Source organism: Amblyomma mixtum, chromosome 3, assembly GCF_055824585.1.
Source record: "Amblyomma mixtum isolate Tamu chromosome 3, ASM5582458v1, whole genome shotgun sequence".
NCBI lineage: Eukaryota > Metazoa > Arthropoda > Arachnida > Ixodida > Ixodidae > Amblyomma > Amblyomma mixtum.
In genome coordinates, this window is record NC_143014.1 from 326,017,874 (window position 1) to 326,035,341 (window position 17,468).

Genomic DNA, 17,468 nt, shown 5'->3' on the forward strand with positions numbered 1-17,468 from the left:
AGAGTACTGAGGGGAGAGCGCGCTATGGCGCTTCAAACAGCGAAAGAAATGCAGAGAGAGAGAGACACAGACGTAGAAGGCGCTTGCAAGTAAGAAAATCAACGGAGCTTTGGTTAAACCGAGTGAGATGCGGTAGCCTCACGATGGTTTAGCCTGGGAAATACCAAAGAAACGCTCAACGAACAGCATAACAAGATTTTGCCAGGGTAAACCATCGTGAAGCCGCCGCTTCTCACTCGATTTAACCAAAGCTAAAGCACCGTTAATTTTTTATGTTCGCCTGAACCCGTGACGTCACGGCCTAGCACGTGAACACCATGAGAGAGGCCGTAGTGAAGGGCTCCGGTGGTCGAAATTCCCGGAGACCTTCACTACAGCGTCTCTCATAGCCTCAGTCGCTTTGGGACGTTAAACCCCAATAAACCAAATCAAACCAAACCACATGTGGACTTCGTGCGCAGGCGCGCCGCCGCTCAGGCGCCTAGCACGTGAACAACAGATGTGCATTTCGTGCCAGGCGCGCCGGTGCTACTTCCATTATGTACTCGGTTTAGGAGGCCGTGACGTCACGGCCTAGCACGTGAACACCGCATGTCGACATATTCCTAGGCGCGCCGCCGCTCCTTCCATCATGTACTTGATTAAAGATGGCGTGACGTCACTCCCTATGACCTAAACACCGCGTTTAGGCTTCTAGGCGAGCCCAAAGTCGATCACGGGACCAAATTTTGGTTTGCCTTGACGTTCCTGACTGGACCTTGAAATGACCGTGAACTGACCTTGACCTCACTCTTGACCTGTCCAATTGCTTGATCATTGGTCTGACCACTGACCATCCACCTGTTCTCCAAATTTATAAACTGAAGGTTTGACTTTGACTGAGCCTTGAAGGTCATCGGCAACGCACGGCGATCTCAGCCCGAGACCTCTAGTAGCGAAGCTACCGCTCAGAAACAGAAGCGGTTGAATGCGGCTCCACTTAAAACACCTGAACCGATCCGCGTGGCCCACGCCGGCCACGTGGAAGCCGATTACGCTATCCAGCTAAGAAAAGCGGTCGTGCAGGATCCGGAGACTCGAGTGCAGCTATATCACGTTTCTTAGAATGCATTTCACGCTTACTTTGACTCTCGACGACGAGATAGGCTGTCCTTTCTTTTCTGTTATATCACCGAAAAAGCCCATTGGATTTTAAACAGCCGATGCGAGTATGCGTCGACATCTTCGGCGGTTTTGTCAACGCTAACAGCGAGGATTTGCAACTAAGCTCCAAGAAAGTAGGCAATAAAACAAGCCATGCGACACACGCCTTGACTCATCAACAGCTCCACAAAATGAAAAAAAAAAAAAAAACAATCGCGGCAACATGCAGCGATGACACATACGCCTGACATGTGCTACGGTGCTTAAAATCTGTGTCGGCGTTTTCGGTTTGGGCATTGTGAGCGAAAAATCACGGGCATGGCTCTGGCAGGTGGCATTCAGTGAGCAACCCAGGAGGAAAATAGGCCACCTAGGTCACGTGACCTTGCGCGTCATCCCAATCTACTCACCGTGGCCCGTGGTTCTACCGCTGGGAGCACCTGCCATCATATGGCAGTGGCGCATCGCTTAACCCCTGCTTTACTGCGCCAGGAGGGGTATTAGGATTCCCGGGCATCTATGAATGTACTGTAGAGAATGACCTTCGGGATATATGGGAACTGCCCCACTGCGCTATCGCGTCATACCCATAAGGCGGAGCTTCAGTGTCCCCTCCAATTTTGTTTTTGCACAAGCTTATTTTTGTTCCTCGTTCATACTGCTACGAGTTGCCCGCAGCACACGCGCCCCTCTGCTAGCACAAAGCGAAAGGCACCCTTCGTGATTGAGGTGCCGCAATAACCCTGCAAAACATCTGCTGCGCCTCCGCAAGAGAGTGGGGCTTCTCAGCAAAACTTTGCGCTTCTTCCTGGAAGCCGGCTTCTCTGCAGTCACAAGGTAATTCCACTTTGTCCATTGCGGCATCGACGAATCGGGCGCCTCATGCGACCACCGCGTGAGCATCGCGCGAAGCTCCGACTGACCGATCCCGGCCACCACGTCAGAAGACGCACCGAAGCTTCCAGCCCGGCCTCGCTGGGCCCGGAAAGCTTTCGCCAGCTGTTCTCCCGCAAAACTAGGCCATCTAAATAGCTGTGTATAAACTTTCTTAGTTCCTCGTCGCCTCGCTCTTGAGCTCGCCTCGATATGGCAGCAGACTTGGGCGGCCTCAATCACGCAAGCCAAACTCTCAAAATCATCTAGAGCTTCTCGTCAGAGCAAAAACGGTAGTGTGATTTTGGACGAAACTACGAAGCCTTAGCCGAAGATATCAGGGAGAAGTGGGAGTCGAAGAAAACCTCGTGAGTGCGTTACTTTTCGTCCATTGCGAGCAGGTTAGCCAACGGTGGAAACGGTTTGGTTTGGTTTATGGGGTTTAACGTCCCAAAGCGACTAAGGCTATAAGAGACGCCGTAGTGGAGGGCTCCGGAAATTTCGACCACCTGGGGTTCTTTAACGTGCACTGACATCGCACAGTACACGGGCCTCTAGAATTTCTCCTCCAAAGAAATTCAACCGCCGCGGCCGGGATCGAACCCGCGTCTTTCGGGTCAGCAGCCGAGGACCATAACCACTGAGCCACAGCGGCGGTTTACGGTGAAAACGCCCGGATGTGCAGCAGGGATACGGGCTGAGGCGACAGATACACTGCTGCATTGAGAGTGCTGCGTTACTTTTGTTTCAATAATGGATAGGAAGAAAAGGAAAGTAGACAGCCAATGCGAAATTTTTAAGCCAGAATGGGGAACAACGTACTTCTTCTATCAATTTACAGATGCGCCATCATGCGTTATTTGTAACAAAACTGTTGCGGTCTTCAAAGAGAAACCTTCATCGCCACTACGAGACAAATCATGTAAAATACACGAAGGGAGTTGGAACACAATGTGCCTGTAAGTACGGGCCCATGAAACGAGCTCTTCAAACCCTAAGAGCGACGTTATGGAAGCTGACTGAACAAAATGCATCATAAACGCTGGCAAGCTACGGCATGGCACATGTGTCAGCCAGAAGAGAGAAGGCCTTTACCAACAGAGAAATGGGAAGGAATGTGCCCTTGAAATGGCTGCATGGCTGTTTTGTGAAAAAAAAATTAATAAGGAATGCCAGCGTACCACCGAATACAGCTGCACACAGAGCCTAGAACATAGGGAGAAATATTGCCTGTGAAATTGCAGGGAGAGCTGAACATTTCACACATTGTTTCCTGGCTTTCGATGAGTTGACGGATGTGTGTGACAAAGCCCAAACTCTTGTGTTCATTCGCGGTGTTGATGCTAACATCACGCAGGAACAACCTTCACTCTACAGCATGGTACAGTACGGGCGACATCGTTAAAAAAATGGAAACGACTGTTTGCGCGTACAGCATGGAGTCATCATCGTCGTCATCATCAGTCCGACTACGCGCACTGCAGGACAAAGGGCTCTCCAATGTCTCTCCAGTTAACCCTGTCCTGTGCCAGCTTATCCCCGCGAACGTCTTAATCTCACCGGCCTATACCTAACTTTCTGCCACCCATTGCTACGCTTGCCTTCTCTTGGAATCCAGTCCTTTCCGCTTAATGACAATCGGCTACCTTACCCTTGCATTGCATGCCCTGCCCAAGGCTATTTGCTCCTCCTGATTTTGACTAGGATTCCATTAACTGGCGTTTGCTCTCTGACCCACTCTGCCCTCGTCCTGTTGGGCCTATAATTTTCCTTTCCATAGCTCGCTACGTTGTCCCTAATTTAAGCTGAACCTTCGTTAGCTTCAGCGTTTCTGCCCCATAGGTGAGTACCGGTAAGATACAGCTATTATATACTTTTTCTTGAAAGATATTGGTAAACTGCCATTCAAGGTCTGAGAGAACCTTCCAAATGTGCTCCTCCCTGTTCTTATATTTGTAATATTTTAACTCTAGTGATCCGTATCTGAGGTCTCTACCTGTCCTAAGTAAACCTATTCCCTTTCCAATTCCAGCGCCTGGCTACAGCATGGAGTGAGGCAAAATAAAATCTGTTTCTCGTGGAGGGGGAAAAACATGGCGGTAGTAAAAATAAAAGTACTCGTAGAGCAAATCACATAAGCTTGTTAAGTTGGCGGATTCTCAAAAGCCAATGTTTTTGCTCGGCATTATTCCCGACCAATCCTTTGTGGGGAAAACGTAGACGTTATGAAACATGCTGCTTCAGCTGTTAATTTATCAGGTCTCTTGGGCTCAGTCACCGCCATTTCTGTGAATTCCTGGAAGGAATGGAATCTCAGTTAATTCTTACCCCGACACGGTAGTACGATGGCTGACCTGCTGAAAAGTTTTTTCACGTTTATTTAACCTGAGGGAAGAGATAAAGGCGTCCCTTGCAGCGAAGGAGCGCTCTGAGCCTCTGCTGTCGAGTCACGAGTGGCTCTGGGAATTGGACTTTTGAATCGACTTAACGAACCACAGGAATAAGCTCAACGTGAAGCTGCAAGGAGAGGCACAAGTCATTCTTGAGCTTTACATGGACTCAAAAGGCTTCAGGGGAAAACTTCAGCATTTTTGAGGTGCACGTATAAAATTAAAACTGGCAGTATTTCGCCTGCTCATCAAAGATGGGTGCAAACGGCATTTCCTTGCACATCTGTGTCAATAATTATCGGCGATCTGCCCACGCAGTTGTGCGAGCAATTCTGTGACTTTGATGCAAATAAAACGTAATCAAAAATGTTCTAAAATCCATTTAGCTTCGATTTGAATGCGCAGACTGGTCGCTTTCAAATAGAGTTGAACTCCAGTGAAACGACATTTTGAAGAACAAGTGCTCAGAATAAAGTCTACTAAAATTATATAAATTACCAGCTCTGAATGAGTGTTACTTCCGTCCTTTAGACTCTGAATAGATGCCAAATTAAAGCAATTCGCCCGCGGGTACATGACAATTTTTAGCGCTGCTACCTTGTGAGCAAACGTTCTCTAAAACGAAATATGTGAAGTGGAGGTACAGGGCTAATTTATCTAATGAACATCCGCGCTCTCCGTTATATTTCAGCTTATCAGGCTTCCTCCCATAGTTAGCTGAAATTAGGAAGGCAAAGCATCAGCTCCACCACTCACATTAGCCCCAGCATCTCACCATTGGGACGCAATTCCCGTGCATTGAAATATAGCACAACCTGCATTGTGCCCTGTGCGGAATTTTGCTGTCGTGACATGCTTCCCCCCCTTTATGAATATATCAGAATATTGTCACGTAGTGGTGACTGCAGTGCAGCGAGCAGGAAAACCGCGAGAATGGCTTCCCAACGAAATTGTATTTGGGCTGACTTGCGCCTGCAAAGAACTGAATGGCGGCGGCGGCGTAGCAACAGGCATGCTCGGAGGTCGTCGAACAGAATGCCCACCGCTCTCGGCCGAGCTCAATTTAAAGCTGATAGCGAACTTTCGAGATAAAGGTTGGAAAGTTACTAGAAATTTCTGGAACAACGTAGACTCGGCTCCGCCTACATGCGATCAATCGAGATAAATCTGGCCGCGTCTTGCCTCACAAACAAAGAACGAAGCGATAAAGCGGCGTGCCGGCAGCTTTGAAGACTGAAAAAAAAAACAAACACTGCAACGATTGGCGGCAATATGATAATTTCTAAAAATGTAAACATTTTCCGCCCTCCTGAATTGGTTTTCAAACCATTCTATTCCATATTTTTTAACCTCCGGGATTATGTCTCCTTTCCGACCTGATGCATGTCGTGCTTAGTGCCTCCTTTCAGCTCTTTCGCACGCTGTCACTGTAGTATGTGCCGTTTCGATGCATATGCTGTTCTCTAAAAATATTGCGACGTTGACGCATCCTCAAGGAGGACTTTACGCTTGAGGTGTTCTTTTTGCCAACTGTAGAATGTGTTTATGGCGTAAATAGAAATTTTCCGAATAAATAACTTGTAACCATGTGCACTGAATCAGATGTTTTTTTTAATCCCACTTGTTAAACCCCATAAACGAAACGAAACGATGAAAACCGGCGTTGAAAGGATGACTTTTAAGGGCTTGATTTCATGGATTACCTATCGTGTAATTTATTAGTGCCTTATGGTCCGGCCCTCAGTACCACCGAGAGTGGATACTTGGGCAAGTCGGTAATCCGTGACACAGGAGAGTAGCGCAAAGGAACACGAGGGACGAAGAACCGAGACTGTAGTGATCGTTCTACGAGCAACGCGGGCCAGAGCACGCGGAACCCGTGAAGTGCCAACAAAGCCGTCATCCTCGCGACGGCTTGGCGCCAGCTCAAGACAAGCAGCGGCGGCGTCTCCGCTTTGTCTCGGGAAGGGAGGGGTACGTCCCCAACTGACCTGCAAGTCACTTCGACGGGGCGCCCACCATAGAGCGAGACTGCGTCAACGGGATGGCACCGAGGAAAACAGTGACCCTGATCTTTCCTGTACTGTGAACAGTGGCGGCAGGGGGAGGAAGCCGTCTTTTTCCCACCTGTCAATGCGGAAAAAAGGCGACGACCTCTTCTGAGGCGGTGCCCTTCATAGAACGATAGGCACTGTACTAGAACGGATGCTCCAAGTAGACCTTCGTCATAACCCGGCTACAGCGGGCCTTCTTGACTTAGTAGGAAATATCTTTCGCCGCGCTGCGTAACGGTGGCTTCATTGCAGTTGCCGCCGTAACTGCTGCGAGAAGACCCCGGTACCCTCTCTTGCTGTGAGCAGGTCTACCTGATATTACGTTCCCCAGCTATGCGCTTTGGACGACAGGTCCTATAAGGCCAGTCGTGCGAAGTGTGGTAGTATGCTTTTTTGAGAACAATGTAAAATGTACAGCACTCTCCGGCTCTCTTAAGTCGGTCTCTGGCCGCCCTGTTCCTGATCCGACACCGTCTACGCAACTTGAAGCACGACACGCAACCTGGGCCATAAGGCACATACCACAGGCACCAAATTCCGACTGATTTATTTTCAATACAACTATTCCTCTGTGTTTTCCGAGCGTGCGTCCTTATTGCTGTCGTTCGTATTCTTTGTCGGAGTTGGAAATGTCAGAGTTGGAAATGCCTGCTGGCCGTCCTTGTGCAGATAATTCTGAGAAGGTCCGAGCTGGTCAAGCGCTGTGCCTTTTACCCTATCTTGTGATTTTATTTGCAGAAAAATATGACCGAATAAAGGAAAGAAGACAAAGGTACTACTTCGCCTTGGTTGGTAAAGAAGTTTATTTACACTTTGTACACAAAGCACATGCGGCGTACGCAAAATAAATAATTATACAATTCGGAAACGCCGGTCAAAACAAACAGCGCATCATAGAAACATATGTTATAAGTGGCACATTCGCCTATACTGGCTGAATAGAGCTAACTTTTCGGCATCCTATGAGCGGTAGCTACGCGCAGCGTTGATGAGTGGAGCTTTTTTTTAGTTTCATAGTTCAGAACTGCAACGCTGCAAACACTGATTCCACTAAAAATAATATGTAGAGTGTCCTGAGAATGAAATCAAACGCTTTGCTTTGACTTGAGGTACTGCGCCGAGGTAGAAGGCAGTGTATGATTTTCGCGGCATACGGACCTGTAATCCACAGCGAAGGTTTGATGTCTTGCTGCTTTTAAGCGGCGTTTGTTTGTTTCCACCAAAATGTATCCCCGCGACGCTTTTGAGGGCAGAACCTCTCCGAGAACTCCTTCACTGCAATCAGCGAGATTAATTGCTCCGTTTGATGTATAGATTTGTCAGCATATCAGAGCCAAGCGCACAATATTCATGTAAGTGAGCGCAAAACGCTCTTACAGGTGCTAGTTTTACAAGAACCTTCATATGCCAGCAGCTGCCGTACTCGCCTGGCAATCTCGTCACCTTTCAGGACAGAGAAGTATCTGTTTTCCGCATTGAATTTTCCTCGATCGTTCTATGCTTTGAAAGAGTCAGAATGAACGCTGTTCTGCTTGCCAAAAACAACACTTTGGCGGTAACCTGCGACTTCCATCAGCAGAAAAATGGCGAAGTTTCTTGGCAGTGTCATCTGCGCTTGTGTGCGCTGGACGAGAAATGTGCGCGAGTGTTGCTCATGTCGCCCGCGCATACCAGTTGTCCCAGCTGCTTGCAACTAGTTCCCCACTTCATCTGCACTGGAGCAAAATATACAGCTGGCACCAGCAAGACAGAGCTCACAAGCATCTCACACACCAGAACGCCTCAAAACCGCCTCACGGCGTTCAGTACGGCAATCACCAGAGCGTGACAGTCCAAGCACGCACAGCGCAAACGCGCGAACAGCGTTTGGGAACTCGGCTCCTGATTTGCTGCCAGTGGCGGCAGCTTCTCCTTCAGTGCTTGTGAGATAAAGTAGAGGTGGCCACACGGTGATGGAAGACGGATTGTCGAACCAAGCACTCTCTCGCGCTATATTACGCTGTGCGGAGGCTGGAGTAACCCAACAAGGCACGAAGGAACCCCGTAGAGCTTCCTCGCTGCCTCCGCCAATTCCGATGGCTGTCGTTGAGCGTGGGTAGCCGCACGGCATTTGCGACTCGCAGTAGCTACAGTGAAAAAAAAAAACTGAATAAAAACACCCTACTTCTTCACATTGCAGAGCGTCGCACAGACAGCGTTGCACTACCACTCTGGATCCCTTCGTGGAGGCCGCTTCGCTCAGCCCGCAACATGAAGATGGCGAAACCGCTAGTGCGAGACCTCGGGCTTGCCATCAGCACCCGTTGCACTTATTACCGCTGCCCTTCGACAGAGGGGCTTCTTTGAAGCACTGCTTGAGCCCACTGTTGTCGATGATGGCAGCGGGCAAATGGTTGACATTGCTGTCACTACCAGTGTTCTCCAGTACCCCGCTAGCAGGAGCACCCGTCCGCCGGTCTCTCAGGAACACTAGCTTCTCGAGATGTCCTGTGGGCCCGTCGCAAGCAATGAAGAGAAGGTAGCTGATGATGTAGCTCCACACAACGACAGCGAAGCACTGGGAAACCTGGGCGGGATAGCAACAACTCTCTTAAAATGATGTTTGGCGAAGGTGGCACGGTCACACTCATGCAGAAAAAAATGACCCCCGTATGAGAAACACAAAGTAGCCCGACACAGACGAAAAACTCTCTGACGCCGCTTCAACCAAGAAACATGTTTCTCTAAGTGGCTGTGTGGCAAAATAAGACGCATTAGCCAGCGGCATTGCGGGTCCTGACCACTACGAATAATTTACTTCGTGGTGAGCTGTTTCTTAACAGCTGTTGCTTCAAAATAGTTCTTTAAAAACGAGTGAAACAACCACAACACCAATTTCGACGTTCATTTTTTTCCCTGTTTAAAATAAAAACCAGTCTATTTGCGCAGAAGAACGTCAGTTGAAAAATAAGCGATCTGGGGCCTTTCCCTGTGCTAGCACCGAATTGATCAGTGTACGGCGCAAGAAAAGAACGACCGATGGTCAATGAGGGTGAAATTCACAGGGTGAGGGAGGCTATCAGTGAGAAGAGGGGAGTGCAGAGGTCTTGCTTCCACTTCTCTGCTCCAAGGAAAGATAACAGGTCCGGGGAGCTTTGCAAAGCTCACAAGTCACGAGCAAAAATTAGATGCCCATTACGACCAAAGATGAAAATCATTCCAAATAACAATGTGTGGCGGGTGTAGTATGTATAATTAGCATATTCGATTTTCTTACAGAGCTACTGAACCTAATATTCTAATATTCGATTTGCGCCAATGAATCAAATAGAACACGTTAAAAATTATTAAAAACGAATCCAATATGCTGTTAAGTTTTCAAATAGCTTGGAATAATTGGCACGCTGTTCTAATATTACGCCCTGTAGTCTCTTTTTTTTTCCGACGCCTGTTTCACAAGCAGGGTCCACCGCGACGCCGCACAGGATGCTGCCAAGGTCGGCCTGCGCGGGATGAAGAGTACGGATCCGCGACGTGGTCCATTTTATGTGCCGGCACTCACAGCGCTCAAGCATGGCCTCCAAAGTCGGGCGACTGGGCAGTGCTCTGGCGCGTTTAGCATACCTTGCGTTGGTGCCAGATCTCGGACTCCATGGCTCATACGTAGGTATCGACGTTCTTATCTACTGAAACCTGGCGGTAGGTGTTTGTTGTCATCAGTAGAAAATGGTGATTTTATATGCGTGTGACACGGTGGTCATAAGGTTAACATAGTGACGTTGTGCTGCGTGGCTCCACTGATTTTACTAATATTCGGTGCTTCTGTCAGTATTCACAAAAATATTCGATTTATATTTGATTATCTGTCAGCTAGATTATTCTTATTCGTTTCGGTTTTGAAAAGATACTATTGGCGCAGCCCTACTGAGTTAAAGAACCATCCTAGAGCTGAGTTATTTTAGGACCAAACATAAGCTAGTATTATGGTAGCCGAAAGGAAGACAAAGATTACCATTTCGGCGGTACATGTTGTGCAGAAAACAGGAAGCCGATGACCCCTATGGCAGTATAATGATAAGCAAAGGCTAGCAGAGGGCTGCAGGGAGTCAGATGGGTTGACAAGATTAGGAAATTTACGTGTATAGGGTGACCGTACCTGAGGAAGGAATGGTTTCCTGGAAGAGAGGGGATGATATCTGTACTATGTGCCCTTCCTTGCGCACTGGAAAAATATGTAGCGACGGTAATGGATGGTGTTACTACGAATTTCATAATGAATAGTTTTAGCATGAAGCTAATTATATGCTTAAATATTCATAATCAATCACGTCATCTAGAACTGATGAAAACATCGAATGCATTTCTAGAGAGGTGTAGTGCTTTCTAGGAATGCTCGAAGATGGCGGTATCCACACTCGGGTATTGCTTGCGTCATCTGGCCGCTTAACCTGCTACCGCCTGTGCTCGCTTTCGCTCTTCAAGCTACGAGTAAATACCGCACACGGTCTGCGTAGCTGTATTCGTGGAATTGGGGACCCTGCGCATAGAGGAACTTTTTTTAGCTCGATGGCGTGGTCGGCGTCTTCGCTGCTTTTGCGGCTTTATGTGCCACAGCATTGAATCATATTTTCTTTTTGTTCGGCAGCGGCTAGGCATCTGTGGCTGCTTTCGCTCTTTGACATGGCACAACAATCGCCCGCCTTCGGCGGTTTTAGCAGACATTCGCGGCGAATAGCGAGCGGATGAACGATGGAAAAGATGGCGATTTGCAACACGCAGCACGAGTGGCTAACAGTCAGAATGCACAGCGTGGGAGACTGCAGCGATGTCCGTGTGATCGGAGGCAGCGGGAAACGAAGCGGTTGCGTTTGCACCGCCGGTGGTTCGAATCCCGCTTAGTACTATATTATGGTGAATTCCTTTCGTGCTAGCGACTGTTCTGACAGAGAATTTCAGACGTTTTCAGGTAAGTCTAGCTTCATGTCCGGCTTCAGGTTCACGGCAGTATTTGAGAATGTGCACGTTACTTTTCCGAAGACAGAAGTCAAAATCATTTCATCAATAATATCCTGAAAGGTATGATTTCTGCCTGCTTGTGGTTTGTGGCCAATGCAGTTTTGGAATGTGGAGACGTGTAAGGAAATCTGAAGCGCGATGACTGCTTTCAGCACAAGAGATCGTGATAGAGTGAGTTTCCTTGAGGGCCAAAATTAAGTACCCAGTCGCATGAACGATTTTCACAGTCGCATGAACGATTTGTTCAGAGTGCGAGCCCCACAGGGCTCGCACTCTGAACAATACATTATTACCAGCATCACTGATAATATTAAACTCATTGTTTTTGTGCCTATGCGAATAGAGGCTTTTTTGGTTGGAAGCGGACTCGAAGCGATTAGTAATTTTCATTGAATAAACTCGAAGCGAATATTTCGAATACTCCTGGCATACAAAAAAGTTTCAACGGTACAAGTGGAATTTTGGTAATAATGTAATTTTCTAACACACTTTCAACGAAATAAACAGGAAATGTATACATTTTCATACTCGCTGAAGCTATGTCGACTTTCTGCACAAATGCCGATCGGACACTGGAGGAGTTGAAAAGACTGCATCAGTTTTGCGTGGAGCGTCCGAGCAGTGCACTGCCATACAAACAGTCACTGCGCAGCCACCGGCAAGTTTGTGAGGACACTTGCGCGGAAGAAGCGCGTATAGATGTATAGGCCGACTGAGCACAACCACTTTAGCTACACGATCTCTGCTGCTGTCGAATGTAAGATTCTATCAAATGGAGAACACTGCTAGACTGTTCCAAAAAAAAAAATGATTACGCTGACTGTACATGTGGAACCAACTTATTGGTGGGGTGTGGGACCTATTTGTGGGACCTCCAACTGCTAATCTCAGCTGCAGTTGGGTCTTTACGGAGCTGTTGCTTTTAAGCTGCGATTCCATGAACACCTGAAAGGAATGACGCTCCATGTACAGATGGACGGAAGACAGGATCGTCCCTTTTGAAACGCGTTGGTGGCAACCGGTGGTGGCAGTTGCCACCATGCTCGGCTCTTTTTTAAATATATTTTGTAAGCAATCCTGGGAACTTAACGGCCTTATCTATCAATTCGCAATTTCATTTAAATACAATTTTCGATTACGCACATGCAGCCTTACATCACCGCTCTGCTTTTGAGCCATCAATCTATCGCTTTTTGATTCTCCCACTGCAGATTCATTTAAATGACATTAAGGGAGTGTGACTATGCCTGCATCGACATCGACATGGGAGTCTTGACTTTTCAATGCGATCAATGGAAACATTTTAAAAAGAGATTTTGCGACATATCTGAATGGGTTATTGCCTTCAATATTTCCGTAAAAGTATCTTAGAATTTCCCAATTTTCCAAATTTTTGTCCGAAATTGGTGGACGTGGTGGACTCTTGACCTTAATGTGTAGTCAGAAGTCGCCCTAAATGCATTCCCTCACAGTATCGAATGCTTTATTACCGATCATAAACTGTCTAGATTGCAAAAAATCCCTATTCTTCATCTTAGTTTAGGCCCGCTGTGGCACACAGTGCCTTTACATCGTGACTCATGCACTGCAGCGCCTCCCCTGAGGCCGTTGGTAGGGCAACAGATCTGTGGCTGCTAAAGCGTTCCTCCGCTATATTTTACTCCTATATCGGCCCATTCGAGCCCTCTCATTTCCCCTTGTAAACATTCACTTAACAGCAAATAAGATATTGCGTCACTTTGCATGGCCCTGGTTCTAATATTTTATCATTTCTCCGAAATACTGTGGTTGCAGGGCACATGCTGTAGTTATTTTCAAACAATCTACATGTACTTTTCCACAATGCTGATGTTTTGAATATAGTAAGCCTTGAGCAAGGTCTGAAGGCTAAATATGAAGTGTCATTACGTTCTGCACACTTTATTATGCACATGTTGATTGTATGAATATCTTCTGTCGTCAACCGCCTAAGGTTGTTACAAAAGCCAGCCGTTTCCCTCGGTTGATTGAAGTCGAATGTTGTTCAGGTTCTTCTAGGGTCTACCTTAGTAAATGCCCTTTTAACTCGCAGGCGATAAGTTCAGCATTATTTTCAGCCTAATGAAGTCCACTCCAGGTGAATGGCTTCTCCCATGTCCCTTAGATTAACCCAGTCCTGTGCCAGCTGCGGCAGTGTATTAGTATAGGAAGTGGTGGCCAAGAACTACACGGGCTGCCGAAATCCTGCTCTGGTGAGAGGGTGAGTTGCGGTTCCGGTCGCCGGGATGAGGTCGCATCCCAGGCCCTAGGTGTTCAATCGTAGCAACATAGCATAGTGGGCGAGTTGGTATTGCATCTTTAAGGAACGAAACAGCGCAACTAAAACGAAGGACCAAGAAAAAGAGAGACACGAACACAGCGCGTGTTCGTGTCTCTCTTTTTCTTGGTCCTTCGTTTTAGTTGCGCTGTTTCGTTCCTTAAAATGTTCAATCGACAGTCCAATTTTTTTTTTTCTGTGGTGGAGGATTGCGCGGCACTTTGATTCCTACTGCACACGAGGGGGATACTTTACCTCTACGCCATCACCATCTACACGAATAATTATGTTTGCATTCACTATGTTTTCAGACCTCTTCAGGTGTCGGTGAATTGTGGATACGACGAGAGAGGCTTTTCTAACTTCGTATCTAGGCCATCCTTCAATAAGCCTGCAGTGATATAATCCTCCCAGTCCGCAGTTACTCTCTGAGTTGTTCTTGAGACTTTCATTTTTTCCTCTGTTGTTCCCAAGGGAATTCCTATTTTCTTTGCGCCACTAGTGCTGCGATTTACGCGGTGGGTATTTCGACATCTGAAAAAATAACAATTTCTCACCTACTCGAAGTAACTTATTGAAACTGCTAACGGAACTGACTTCTAGTGTTTGCTAATTACATATGAGGCCGTATTTGAAAGCAATTCATTTCATTTTGCGTTTCATTTGGCTGTGACGAAGTCATGACGAAAGCAAGAGGAGGCGGCGAAACAAACTGCCAATCACGGATATTGCCAGTCTACTCGCGACACCATTAGCCACCCTGCTGCCGCCACATCTAGTAGAGACCGCGCTGCGCCAATTAGCCTCACAACCACGGCCAGTTTCTTCGTCGAGGCTGCATTAGAACCGATAAAGCTCGACAAGCGTGGTTTGGTTTGGTTTATGGGGTTTAACGTCCCAAAGCGACTAAGGCTATGAGAGACGCCGTAGTGGAGGGCTCCGGAAATTTTGACCACCTGGGGTTCTTTAACGTGCACTGACATCGCACAGTACACGGGCCTCTAGAATTTCTCCTCCAAAGAAATTCTAGCCGCCGCGGCCGGGATCGAACCCGCGTCTTTCGGGTCAGCAGCCGAGCACCATAACCACTGGGCCATCGCGGCGGCCTCGACAAGCGTGTCGCACGCGTCGTCGTCCTCACGATCCGTCGCCATCGGTCCTCCAGTGCGACATAGGTACGGGAGGTGTTTATGCAAGTAAGTGGCACCAATGGCTTGATTCTACCGCGGCCACTGCACGTCTTCTCCCACGGCCTACGTCATTGGGATTCGATATCAATGCCAAATGTCTAATGATAGGATTAAAGGAAAGGAAATGGTTCATTAGAAAAAAATCGTTAGCGTGTTTCGACGTCACCTTCTCCAGCTCGCGTTATAAAGGATACAGGGCACTCGCTCACACACTACACAGTAGATATACAGAGTAACCACTACATCTCGGTAGAATTGCATAATGAAAGCTAATTTTCGGCGTTTTCTTGAATTTTTCATAGTTTAGCTCAGTGCCCCTTCAATCCCCGGGATAGTCTATTCAACACCTGGCAGCCCTATGAAATGGTGCACCTATACTAGACTCAGTGGGTAAGGTTCTTGCTTTAAACGGCCCTCGATTCAGTTTCCAGTGACAGCCGGTCTGGATTGAGAATTTGTTAGCATCTTCTGCTGTGTTACAGACATCTCCATCGGGCGAAGAGGTCGATACGACTCCTTTCCGGGCTGCTGCAAACGGGTTCCGCTGCCACTTCACCTTGCTCTCGTCAAGGGCACACAACATCCCAGCGAGCCATACGACCACGCTTAGTGAGCCCTCAATGGAAAGGGCTATAGAGCTATCCGTTACCTTCTGCCTCAGTCATTTGCTCCGCAACCGCTTTCATTGAGGATGGAGGGTTAATTAACAGAGGTGGTGGCCACGGAGAGCGCCATTCTGGCCAACTGAAACTGTACTGAAGGAGCGTGCATTTTGCTGCTCATTTGGTGAGCCATTTTAGTACAGTTGAACCTTGACAATGCACTCAATTGGCTTCGGACTCATTCACAGGGGTCAATTATCACTCCAAAGCTTATTTGAGTTCCATCAAATAACACACTCACTCATCTCACTCAGTTTTTGAGGGCTACTTATTGCTGTGCGCGTGAGAGAAGGAAGTATGGAAAATCCGAAAGGCTAGCAGGCAATGCACCGTAAGAGCAAGAATACAGGAAAAATTGTGTGGTGGATAAGAAATGAGAGTTTAGGCTTTCTCCCGTAGGAGCCGTCTGTGAGAAGGCGAGCCTAACCTGCCTCCACCGAGCAGGTTCGAAGTTCCAAAGTGCCTGAGCTCAATTAGTAGGATCCCTTTTTACCGAACACAGCCAGAAGACACGTACGGCTAGGCGTAGTGGGAGCCGAGCCCACGTGCACACATGCCCATGGTTCAGCAAAGCATTGAATATCAACAGATCTGATTGCGGGATTCCAGAGTCATGTTTGTAGTATATTTACAGCCAGGATAGAAGCCAATTGAAGCTTCGAGCAAATTGTGATCTCTTCCAGCATTTACGTGGCGGATGTTTTTGCACCCGCCGCGTTTGCTTAATGGGTTCGGTCACTGACACCAAGGACAAGGGGGTGAACCCCGGCCATGGCGGCGACATTTTGAAAAACGTGCTGTGCTGGGTTTAGTGGCGCATAGGCATCTAGAGTATCATGCGTCAAAGCTATAGGAGGATTGTTTTCTGCAGAATTTTACAAACATGAAAACATCAGAAAACATCATTACAAACATGAAAACATGAAAAAATACACTGATGGGCGTACAAGTGTGAACGAGTTGTGGTTAGAATTCAAAAGTACGGTTCATCAATGTATCAACAAGTACGTGCCGCTTAAACATAAGAAGCTGAAAATGGCGTGTCCCTGGATAACACGCGAGATCATACAGTTAAAACGTCGCGTGAAGCGCTTATCAAGGTCAAGCAATAAAGTTGGTGGTGCTTTGCCGGCTCTTCGGGCTGAACTGCGTTCAAAAATAAAATCTTCACGGTACCACTTTTTTAATGTCAAGATGCACAATTTTCTAAAAACTGACCCCCAAAAGTTCTGGAGGCATCTGTCACAGAAAAAAGACCCGGTTAACAAACTTCTCCTTAACAACACAGTTGTTACCGACTCCCTCTGCTTAGCGACTGCCTTCAATGAGCACTTTTCTTCTGTATTCCTGAGTAACAGCAACTCAGTCTCCGAATCTCGAACTAGCCATTTCAATCTGCCAGACCTAATTATTAACGAGGAGGGTATTGTTTCGGCTCTATTGGAGTTGAACACAAAAAAATCCTCTGGACCAGACGATATCCCTAACGCTTTTCTGTACAGATATGCTGAGTGGTGCGCTAAATACCTTTTCATTATTTTTACTGAAAGTCTCAGGACAGGAGAAATTCCAAACGATTGGAAAACAGCAAAGGTGGTACCCATTCACAAATCAGGAGACAAGCTTTGCGTGAAGAATTACAGGCCAATTTCTTTGTTATGTACGTCCAGTAAGGTATTAGAACATTTTATTTTCAAGCACATAAGTTCATTCCTAGAGGGAAGCGGTTTTTTTTATTGAAAGCCAGCATGGGTTTCGGCAAGGCTTGTCGACAGTGACGCAGCTTATTCATATTACAAATGAAATTATGATGTCGCTAGACAATAATGGACAGGTAGATTTAATTTTCATTGACTTCGAAAAAG

At 47.2% G+C, this 17,468-nt stretch overlaps 1 protein-coding gene across 2 annotated transcripts in view; it reads right to left on the reverse strand.

Moving 5' to 3' along the window:
* Window positions 1–7,272: 7,272 nt before the first annotated feature.
* Window positions 7,273–17,468, reverse strand: part of LOC149355848 (nose resistant to fluoxetine protein 6-like) — a 116,057-nt gene continuing 105,861 nt past the window's right edge. For both annotated transcript variants that reach the window (XM_089584022.1, XM_089584021.1), the window contains exon 16: window positions 7,273–9,026. In XM_089584022.1, the coding sequence (XP_089440148.1) occupies window positions 8,754–9,026 (273 nt within the window). In that variant the 3' untranslated portion in view covers window positions 7,273–8,753. The remainder of the gene's footprint in view (window positions 9,027–17,468) is intronic.